Source organism: Eurosta solidaginis, chromosome 4 (genome assembly GCF_040869045.1).
Source record: "Eurosta solidaginis isolate ZX-2024a chromosome 4, ASM4086904v1, whole genome shotgun sequence".
NCBI lineage: Eukaryota > Metazoa > Arthropoda > Insecta > Diptera > Tephritidae > Eurosta > Eurosta solidaginis.
The window spans coordinates 260,721,245-260,733,230 of NC_090322.1; the positions used below are offsets into that span (position 1 = coordinate 260,721,245).

Sequence of the window (11,986 nt, forward strand, 5' to 3'; positions counted from 1 at the left end):
AAGGGTCAAAATCTTGACATTCATCAATCAACGTTTGGCTTTAGTAATCAAAAAATTTTGATATAGAGGGTCAAAAGGATTCAACATCCTAAATATGTTTCATTGATAAAATATTTTGAAGATCGTTAAGAATCATGCTTTCCAAGTACATCCAATTTTATTAGTTAGTAAAAAGCAGCAAACTGTAAGTAATCAAAATTGATTGACTTTTTTTAAGTTTAATATAAAACTGCAAAAGATTGAAAGTGAATTTGTTGCGTAAATTTTTGGAAGTATTTGTGATCCATTTTAATAATCTTTTGTCGGATTATGTTTATAACAAATTTTATTAATCTTGTCTCAAGTGGTTTGTTTAAAAGTTGATAAAATGAGTGTCTCGAGAGAACAGGTTTTGGAAATTATCCAATCAAGTTATGAGAGAAATAGGCAGGAGTTCGCTGCACAATTAGAAGCAAGCGATCAAGCTAGAAGAGAATTAGAAATTCAAGTAAATAGTTTAACGTCTGTTTTAGGTCGTTTAGAACTTTCAAATTTTGAATCTTATTTACCCGTTGCGATAGACCCTTTAATAGATTCTGGAAATTGTAGTATGGATTTAAATTGGATGTAAAAAATGCATTGCTTGAAATGTTATTGGTATTTGACGGTACAAAGGCAATTGTTTCGGACAATGAAAAGTCATTTCAGTCGAATGTAATTAAAAATTTATTGAGAGATAATTTTTCAGTAGATCAATTTTTTATTCCTACTTTGCATAGTGAATCTAACGGTCAAGTTGAGAGATTTCATTCAACACTAATGGAAATATCGCGATGTGTCAAGGAACAACAAACATTTACTGATACCATTGATATCATATTGCTTGCGACTAATAAATACAACAATAGTATTAATTCTACAGTAAATGCTAAACCAATTCAAATACTTCATAACGGCTTAGATGAAGAACTGAGTAAGGTTCGAGAACGGTTGTTAAAGGCTCAGGAAATAAACTTAAGAAGGGTCAATTGCAATAGGAAGATGAAAAGCTATGCACCTGGAGATATTGTTTTTGTTAAAAGAAACAAGCGACTTGGGAATAGGTTTGATAAAATTTTTCTTGAGAAGGTTGTTGAAAGGGATCTTGGTACAACAGTGTTAATTGATGGAAAAAAAATCATAAAAGCAATCTTCGGTAAATTTTAGTTGGAAAATGTTATTAAACTTTTAAATAATCAATTTTGGTTATTGTTTTATTTGCTAACAATGTTGTTTGAGTTAATGATGTTTGAAATTATATGTTTGAATTACTGTTCATTCATCCATAATTGGCTTAACCGGTTAAGAGGCTTATTTTTTCTTGATGTAAATAACAGAGATATAGCCAAGATATCATATTATTATTTTTAAATGATTTTGAAAGAAGCTTGAAAGTTATAGTATCTAAACGAGGACGCTATAGATTTGAAGGGGGAGTAGTTAATGATCATTGTTGGCTTCTTGGCTATATTAAATAAATAGGCACCTACTGTAACTGTTCTTACTCATTAAATTGTAAATCAGTATGCAATGAATTTTTCTATTGTATGTTTTGAAAGACTTGAATTGAATTGGAAGTTGAAAATTTAAGCTCGATCGTGCAAGATCGTGTAATAAAACATAAGTTTTTATTTTAAAAAATAATTTTTTTTATTTTATACAAGCACATGGAACTAATTTCTGTATTACGGAAGAGCACAACTCGCAAGTTCAATTTGAGGCAGGGAATTCCATTTAAAACAAAAAAAAGCTTGTCCCTGAATTAACGGCATCAGTTTAACATTGTTTGTACAATACATGTATGTGTACATACGTTTATGTATTTAATTTATGATACGATTATTTTTATGTTTTTATGGTCAGATTTTGATTTATAATCATTACATAGTACTTTAGTTTTTGATTATCAATGTCTGCGTAAAAATTTAAAATATTGGATTTACGAATATGAATGATCGCTTATTAGAACTAAAGGAGTTGATTTTTAAAATACTTGTAGAACTATCCCATCAACATAATATTAGCAAGTAGCAAGTATATTATATACTCGGTTGTATGCTTGAGCGAAAACTTACATAAAAAAAATTTGTTTGCGTTCCAAATTTCTCAAGTTAACATACTTTTCATAGTTTTACCCTGGACACCAAATTTAAAATTTATTTTTTCTTAAAGCTCCCTATGTTAATTATAGGGCTTAATTTTCTCTGAATTTTAAAATTTGGTTTTATTAATTCAAGAAAAAGGGTGCTGGGTTTTTACCGTTCCTCTCCATTTTAAATGTTGACTCATATTACTGTGCTTTCAAATGAATTATTATTATATTACGTATTTTCTAATGCTCCTGTGTATTAAATTCATTACACGGCTAGAAATCTGAGCACAAATTTGTAACCATTCATCGGTTTGAGCACCTTTTGAAAAATGTTTCTACTAAATAACAAACCTCTTAATTTACTACTATGTTTTTTAATTTCATTCGATTTCAATTTAAAACTTATTTGTATCATAAAATCCGTGGCACGTCGGTTGGAAACCAGCACCGTTCACTAGATTATTCTTTTTTATAACTGCAAGTGCAGACTTCTCTGGTATCAAGTTGAAACCCAGATCAGTGCACTAATTTTCAGTAAGACCGATATAATCTAAATTCAAAACCAAACTCGGTTTAGTTATATATGTAGTACAAAAATGTTTCCGATCTTTCCTAAAAATTTTTAACCATACATATTACTTATGCGATAGCAGTTATATTTGATTCTTATTTCAGTTAGTAATCAGTTTTATTTTAATATAAATATTGAATAAAATCTTGTACGATTTAATACTTTCCAAGGTTGTTGTTGTTGCTGTAGCGATAGGGACGCTCCCCGAAGGCCTTGTGGAGTGTTATCGATGTTGATGATCCTTTGCCGGATGCAGATCTGGTACGTTCCGGTAAGAACCACCATTAAGCTACTAGCCCGACCATCTCGGGCACGATTTTGTATGACCACATGAAACCTTGTACGCTATTCCGCCTTCCCACCTCCTACATCCATTAGGAACTTGGGGTCGCCATCCGGTAAAGGACTATCAACTTCGATAACACTTCAAGAGGCCTTCGGGGAGTGTCCTTATCGCTATAACAACAACCACAATAACGATTTTAAATAAATATTTTTATTTATTTTTTACGGAATTGTACGTTTTATTAGTCTCTGTAAGTCTCTCCCATTGTCTTCAAACTTGTATTAAACTTATTCTCACTTTAGGCAGTTGAGTCTCTATTACACGTGTAGCGTACCGCATGCCACTCTTTTACTTTTTATGGATTTCAGCATAATCCTTATAGCGAATTATAAATCAAATGTTTCGTTTTGATTTGGGCCATCACAAATAAGCTAAAGTTGCTTATAAAATTAACATAAAATTTATTTTAACTGTGGGCTGCTGTTACATTTAACTTTACTTATTCCAAGGACAGTTCATTATTATCCATAAGGACTAACCACGCTCCCTTGAATGTTTCTATTTTTAGAATACTATATTCTTTAATTTATTCAAATTCACTTACACTCAATAGCCCATTCATAATATTCGTCGAGAGCGGCTGAAATACGATTAATATCCTTTAGGCACTGTGAATTATCATAAGTCCTCGTTCTGTCACTTAAAAAATTTGCGCCAATGTTAGATCCGTCTTTATAGAACAAATAGGCGAGATCATTAGCAAAAGGTGAACCGGAATTTGCCACAGCTCTTATTATTGACGTATTAGCGTATGAATGGGCTACAAGTAAGGCAAGCGACAACGCCGCAAGGATATGCCGCGCTGTCATTGTGTTTTTGACGACTTAAAAGTTTAGCTGTTTTGATCGCGACGTTAGGATTCAATCGTTACCCACTTATCGTGCGAACATATGGAAATAAACTGCCGGTAATCCGTATAAGGTGATAACTTTTATAGTAACATTTATTACTAATTACTAATAAAATATATTTTAAAGTAGCTAAAAACAAACTCCATACGTAAATCGTTAAAAAATTGTATACCCAGCAAAAAATGAAGTAGCGATTAGGGAGTACAACTATAACAGTTAACCATTTGAGGTGTTTTTATAAAACTTATAAATTCATTGGCCCATAGTCATAGTCAAAATAAAATAGGTTTTAAATTTAGTTGCAGGTTTTTGACGTAATTTTCTATTAACTATCTGTCAGAAAAGCTGCAACTAAATTTAAAACCTATTTTATTTGGACTATGACTATGCGCTATTATGTTCTATATGATGTTCCTTCATATGCAAAATTTTCTTGAACTCACGGTTAGAAGTTTGAGCCTAAATTCGGTTTAAGCATTTTTTCCAATCCTTTTAGAACTTAATTTGAAAACTCTCAATTTACTACTCTGTTTTATTTTTTTAAGTTTCAAAAATCGGAAAATAGGACCTGAATACATTGCTGGTTTTAAAACAAGCTCCAAAATATTAAATCTTGTGCCGAAAATTCAAAACTAAAAAATTTCATTTTTAAAAAGATCTGCAAGTCATAGATTCTTTTTCACAACATTTTGTTGTACGTATGAAATTCAAAGATATGCTTCGTTACACAGATGTAGTTTGGAGCGTCGGTTCCAAATTATATCTATATATATATTTTTTTTGTTTTAGACCACATTTACGCAATAAACCTTCAATATATAATCAACGCGTTAACATATGTTCCATCCCTAGGAACTAGATTATTTTCTGTCAAACTTTCATGTTTCTCTTTTATTTTGTGCCTGCAATAACAGATTGCGCTTTAGGGGTGGAACTTACTCTATGAAAAAAAATCCGCATCTCTAAAATTTGATTATAATTACCAATTATTGAAAGAAAAAATGTACATGGGAAATCTAGTTATATAATAAACGATTAGGAGCTAAGTATATGTAAACTAGGTCTTAACTTCAAGTGTAGACTTCTTTGGTTTAAAACTGCAGCACAGTTCTGCGCACACATTTTCACGAATACCGGTATAATATCAATTTTAACCAAATTTGGTTTGGTCATATATGTTGTACAAACAAGTTTCAGATTAAAGCTCAAGCTTGTAACCGTGCAGAGAGGCAGGAATAAATAATTAAGGGTACGAGTGGAAGATCACCTTATATCGGATGTCAATTTTCAGCAAACTTTCGAAAGACACCTAAGACGCAGAGGTAGGCCTACCCTCTGAAAGTATTTCTTTCATGATCTGTCACGGTCTTGAGCAAATATTTCTTTGCCAAGTCAAATGGCGATGACCCATTTGTAAAATCCGCCTGAGATTGATTTTATTTAGACATCTTATTCAATAGATATCTTACTGATAATTTGTGTACAAATTCAATTAAAGGACTATACTTTTGTTTAATGAAATCATAAATTTTTTTCTTTTCCCACAGAGCCACTTGCTTCAATTACGGACATCCGTCAGGAGCCCAAAATAGTACGATTCAAGATTACAATGCACACCAGGGATGCACCTTAACGTTAAGCTAATCGTTTATCAAAAAATTTTCACCGTTTCCGTTGAAACACTTCGAAATATTATCGATAAAGAAATTATCAAGATAAATTGTATCTCGTTTTTATCCGAAACGAAAAGCTTTCGTTAACGTTAAAAACGTTAACAAAAACGTGATACTTTATGTTTGAATTGTGCTGGCAATGCTATAGCCATGGTGAAGCCGTAAGGTGGTAACAACGAGCGCACATACACACACAAACTCCATATAATTTGTTTGTGTAATTCGTTGGTGGTAATGTCAAAAACACTCTGAGAAATGTTCGTACTGTCAAAATTCATGAGAAAAGTTGCAATCAGGTTGGCTATTGCTTTCACCTTTAATGACTCCGCCATCAATCAGCTTTGCCAGCATAGTTTGAAATTAATAATGAACATAAACGATTTGATTCCGTTTTGATATGGCAGAAAACGAAACGAAATCATTTCGTTAATTTGACGTTTTTAACGTTAATAAACGAAACGAAATGACTTTGTTTCGTTTATTAACGTTAATTATCGTAACGAAATGATATCGGTTCGTTGGTTAAGCATGCCTGATGCACACCATGAAACCTTAGTTTTAAGGGCTTCAATAACGGACATCCGTCAGAAGCACAAAATAGTACGATTCAAGATTACAATTCACACCATGAAACCTTAGTTTTAAGGGCGAATTAATGGTGACTTATAACCATAAGCCATAACCAGATAAAGCAGCTGATCTCACCTAGCTTATGGAAATCAATGTAATCGACTACTGGTGCCATACCATAACGCTAACTCGATTACATTGATTTCCATTCCAAATTAAACTTCCTTAACCCTAACGCCATAGTCGTAACCATACCCATATCCATAACCATCACAATGTGATCGATTAATTGTGCCTTAACCTAAAAATCGTGAAAAGTTCATAAAAATGATGAAAACGCAAAAAATTACAAACATATTCCACAAAAAATAAGTATCTTAGACATAACGTATACAAAACAATGAAGAAAATCTAAAAAAAGTTATTAAAGTCACCAACTCAAATATTTTTAGGTTATGGATATGGCGAGAAACCAAAAACCAATTGATTGGCTATGGCGTTAGCGTTATGGTATGGCACCATTAATCGATTACATTCCTTTCCATAAGGTAGGTTCGATCAGCTGATTTATCTGGTTATGGCTTTATGATTACAAGTCACCATTAATTCGCCCTTTAGTTTTTGGTTTCTCGCCCTATCCATAACCTATTTTTGAGTTGGTGAATTTAATAACTTCTTGTAGATTTTATTCATTGTTTTGGATACGTTATGGCTAAGAGCAGGGATGCACCTTAACGTTAAGCTAATCGTTTATCAAAAAATTTCCACCGTTTCCGTTGAAACACTTCGAAATATTATCGATAAAGAAATTATCAAGATAAATTGTATCTCGTTTTTAACCGAAACGAAAAGCTTTCGTTAACGGTAAAAACGTTAACAAAAACGTGATACTTAAAGTTTGAATTGTGCTGGCAATGCTATAGCCATGGTGAAGCCAGTAAGGTGCTAACAACGAGCGGACATACACACGAACTCCATGTAATTTGTTTGTGTAATTCGTTGGTGGTAATGTCAAAATACTCTGAGAAATGTTCGTACTGTCAAAATTCATGAGACAAGTTGCAATCAGCTTGGCTAATGCCTTCACCTTTAATGACTCCGCCATCAATCAGCTTTGCCAGCATAGTTTGAAATTAATAATCAACATAAACGATTTGATTTCGTTTTGATATGGCAGAAAACGAAGCAAAATCACTTCGTTAATTTGACGTTCTTAACGTTAATAAACGAAACGAAATGACTTTGTTTCGTTTATTAACGTTAATTATCGTAACGAAATGATATCGGTTCGTTGGTTAAGCATGCCTGGCTAAGAGACTTATTTTTTGTGGAATATGTTTGTAATTTATTGCGTTTTCTTCATTTTTTATCAAATTATCACGATTTTTAGGTTAAGGCACAATTAATCGATCACATTGGAAATGGTTATGGATATTGATATGGTTACGACTATGCCGTTAGGGTTAAGGAAGTTTAATTAGCCACTTTAAGCCGACATAAATGTCCTATAGGAAAGGTAAGTCAGAGATCATTTTACCATAAAAAACGCGTTTTCTTTAAAATGGCTGATGCATGGTATTTAATAGTATAAGCAGACGGTGTCTTCATCGCGTTTGTCAACCGCATTCTGACATAAGTCGTTTTCGAGCATTATTTTTTGCTTCGTATGCATGTTCTCTCATAAATGTTTTTCGTAAAACAAAAAATTATAATAGTGGCTTTAAATCTTTTGCTTTGAGGAACTTTATATGTAAATAATTGGCTAACTGAGTAAGTTCATTCATAGATCGATAACACATTTGATAATATTTCAAATGCTACCAGACTTTAGAATACACATAAAACGTGAACCACACAGGTAGTTAATAAAAAGCTTGAAATCAATAATGATATCAGTAATTGTTAACGAAAGCACTATGCGAAAAAATAATAAGTATTGAAAACTCATTTTTTGAGATAAGTTGTAGCGCAGACGAGCACTGCATAGTACATCGCATGGAGTTAGGATCCAACAATATTTTATATTTGTCCTTTTACGAACAAGAAGTGTATCGGTTTTCTCGAGTATTTTTTAATTAAATTGCACCTCGTTTGGAGTGTATTTCATTTAAAAATTGAAAAATATTGTGATGACCATATTCAAGCGGCCCCAAGTTCCTCAACGAATTAGGAGGTGTGAGCGGGATGACTTTGAGGATTTATTGTGGCCATACTTAATAGTTTCCCGAGGTGGTCGGGACAGTATCATAATATTGCTTGTTGCCGGGAAGTACCGGATCTATATCCGGCAAAGGACCATCAACATCGATAACACTCCACAAAATCTTCCGGCTAGTTGTCGCTCCCCATACAAAAACATGCAATCTACTCATCTTTCAGCGCACGATGCTGTATCAAAAATATTATGTGTTCGGGCCTTAACTTATGGCGCATTCAAAGCGTTAAATCGAGCAACGTAGGAAGCAAGCTTTGTATGTATAAAAGGCAATTAATGGTGACTTATCCATAACCAGATAAAACAGCTGATCGAACCAACCTTGTGGAAACAAACTTAAGGGGACTTGCGCAAATGTGATGTAAACAACTGTGTACGTGTGAGTTTTTGTCTCCTTCTTATATCTGCTGTATGTTTTTTTGTTAAGGCGCCATTAATCGATAATATTGGAGATGGTTGTGGATATGGGTATGGTTACGACTATGGCGTTAGGGTTAAGGAAGTTTAATTGGCCCTTAAATCGGGAACTACTGAAAAGGAATGACACTAGCCATGTTTTTTAACACGCGTATATCCGTTTACGCTTAAACTTTATATGGACTACTAAGCGACAAACTTTAAATACACCTCTGAAATTGCTGCGCATAAATTTTGTCCTACTAAATTTCAACACGCATTATACCCAGATGTAACTGAAATATGTGTCTTTGTTTCACCCTCTACACTAATTCTATGTGTGTCCACAATTCATCGCAACTGATTCAGCTATATGTTATACCCTATGGCCATCAGAGCGTCGTGTCTCCGCTTTTCGGTACACCCTGTTGCTGTAGCTAGTTGTTTAACCACAGCCGCTAGATGGGTCTCCTAAGCATTATCTAAGCGAGGATAGGCGTTTTTTTTTCACGCGCAAACGAAACGTATGCGCGTGTAAAAAAAAACACGGCTACTGTCAAGAAACCACCTTATTCAACACCCTGTATAATATGTGAATGTTTGCATAAATTTTAAAAGTATTTGAAAAGTAAATATACCGCGTGTAATTAATTAATTAACTTTAAGCTAATCACTCAATAGAATGTAGAGAGTAGATTTCTACCGAAACTCGCTTGCTACAACGGATGAAAGGGAAATATGTGAGAAGGTGAAGTGGAGAAGGACTTAAAAGCTCGAAATCAGTTATAGGAAGAAGGAATGACTATCAGACTTCCTTGAATATGATCAGGATCACATAGATGTTAGCGCAATTAAAGATTTTTTACTCTTTATATATGAAATGCCGATGTACCTCCATTTGTCATGAAGATCCATAAAGCGCTGAAGGCTTTAGTGTGAAATAACGAAATGAGTAGGACTTAGGTTGAACTGGCCAAAATCCCCATCAAAAAATCTATATCTATCTCGATTCCTTTATTCCTGTACAACCAACCGTTATCCAATCAAAGTTAATATACTCTGTGAGCTCTGCACAACTGAGTATAAAAAAATCAAAAAACTCAAATTTTGCAGGCTCGAAAATTATTTTTTTGGGTATGCTGAGTGGAACTTTTTTTCCTGAGCCCAAAACCAATCGAAAAATCGATGGCGCGATATGGGTTAACTTTCATCCATGTAAATCAACCCAGCTTAAACACACATATACCCTTAGACCAACGGCTATCTATACAGTATTTCTGCAATACATTGGTATTATAGCTCACAGCCAGCTGCAAAAGTTTCGCAGCTCAAAGTTCATGGAATAACCACGAAATAACGTGGTATTTATAATAAGTGCAAACATGACATGTTGTTGCAGTAGTAGAAGCAGATATGCCCACTCATAAATTATCATCCATTTATAGTATTCGACAAACGATAAGGCCGCGGCACAATGATGTTTTTCATATACATATATGCGTTTAACGCAAGGTTATGCATTCCAGTAACATCGCCACAATCAACCAAGATGTTGCGTTTATAAGGAACTTCAGACTTGGCAATTGAAGTTTATTTCGCCTTGTCCATTTGCATACAAAATTTCACGAAGCAATGCTTTAAAAATTCTTCCTATAGAACAAAAATACTTGCTAACATATTTTGTGTCGTATTCATTTGTTTTATTGCAGTTTTTAATTGAGAAAAATGTTAGAAAAGTTACCAACGAGTGGGAAAGTGGGAAAAATAATTTCACTTGCAAAATGTGCCAGCACTCTTAGCCAAAGCAAATGTCAAATTCTTCTTCTTATTCTTTGCTTGCAACAAAATTTGAGAGTTTGCTACTTTTTCATATCAGATGGCGCCAGTGTCGCTCGATCTGTGTTAAACTCATCTATATGAAAAACTCCTTATGTGACAGGACAAACAGTCAACAAAATAATAACTATTGTGGATAAAGGCCAAATTAAACTTCCTTAACCCTAACGCCATAGTCGTAGCCATACCCATGTCCATATCCATCTCCAATGTGGTTGATTAATGGTGCCTTAACCTAAAAATCGTAAAAATTTCATGAAAAGAAGTAAACGCAAAAAATTAAAAACATATTCCACAAAAAATAGGTCGCTTAGTCAAAACGTATCCAAAATGATGAATAAAATCTACAGAAAGTTATTAAATTTACCAACTCAAATATTTTTAGGTTATGGATTTGGCGAAAAAACAAAAACCAATCCCCCCTATTGCGAGTGTCGATCGGAATAGAATCGAAAATTTGTCGATTCCATTTTTTGCATATAATAGTATTACTATACAAATTAATCGCCAAATTTTTGGACCATTATAAACAGTTATTTTATACAAGAGAGATTTTCAACTTCTCGATGTATATAACATAATTTGTATACATTATAAAGATAATCGATTATCGCGCAGCGGTCGACTATCTACTGCAATCGACACTCGCAATAGGGGGGAATTTGTCGGCTATGGTATGGTTATGGCGTTAGTGTTATGGTATGGCACCATTAATCGATTACATTGATTTCCATAAGGTAGGTTCGATCAGCTGTTTTATCTGCTTATGGTTTTATGGATACAAGTCACAATTAATTGGCTCTTTAAACAAGTGTGATAACTTCTGCTAAGACGTCAAAATTACAAATAGAATGGATCACCTGATTTTTAATTGGCTATCGCTGTCTCATTCTGTATCTCTTTCTATTACCCGCTGAAGATAGTCGGCCCTATGCGCCGCCATATTGAACACGCTCTCACAACGCTGCCAAAATGCTAAAAATTGAACATCCTGTCCATAGTGTACCTATACCAAGTGTGTTCACTAAGCGATAAACGTCAAAACTACAAACAGCCTCGCTCACCTGATGGAAATCTCAGGTCTAGAGTCGCATTTTTGGTCTCAACGACAACATTTTTGTCTACCAATCGTCTCGACTTTTTCAATTTTTCAATCATTCGGCGCATTCGGTAATGGTATCCATTTTGAATTTGCTGTCATTCCGAATCCAGCGAGTGCCTGTCAGAATGCTTGACAGATAAGTCAACACACTTGTACTTGTACACTATGATCCTGTCAGGCAGTTGACTGATAAGATATCACACCTGTTTTATCCACAATTATAATAACTGTAATATGATGCTGCATGTTGCCAGATTTTGTGACGAAGTTATCGACACCTCCCTACAAGACGGAGGTAACCAGTTCACCCACACAT

At 33.9% G+C, this 11,986-nt stretch overlaps 1 protein-coding gene across 7 annotated transcripts in view; it reads right to left on the minus strand.

Annotated features, from left to right (window-relative positions):
* Positions 1–11,986, minus strand: part of LOC137251387 (nose resistant to fluoxetine protein 6) — a 44,230-nt gene that overhangs the window by 12,483 nt on the left and 19,761 nt on the right. Inside the window, exon 2 of one of the 7 annotated variants that reach the window (XM_067785860.1) lies at positions 11,874–11,948. The exons of 3 other annotated variants lie outside the window; for them this stretch is intronic. In XM_067785860.1, the coding sequence (XP_067641961.1) occupies positions 11,874–11,948 (75 nt within the window). Of the gene's footprint in view, positions 1–3,571; positions 3,914–11,428; positions 11,551–11,632; positions 11,831–11,873; positions 11,949–11,986 lie in introns of those variants that run through there. 3 more of the 7 variants (XM_067785861.1, XM_067785864.1, XM_067785859.1) reach the window with 3 other exon arrangements.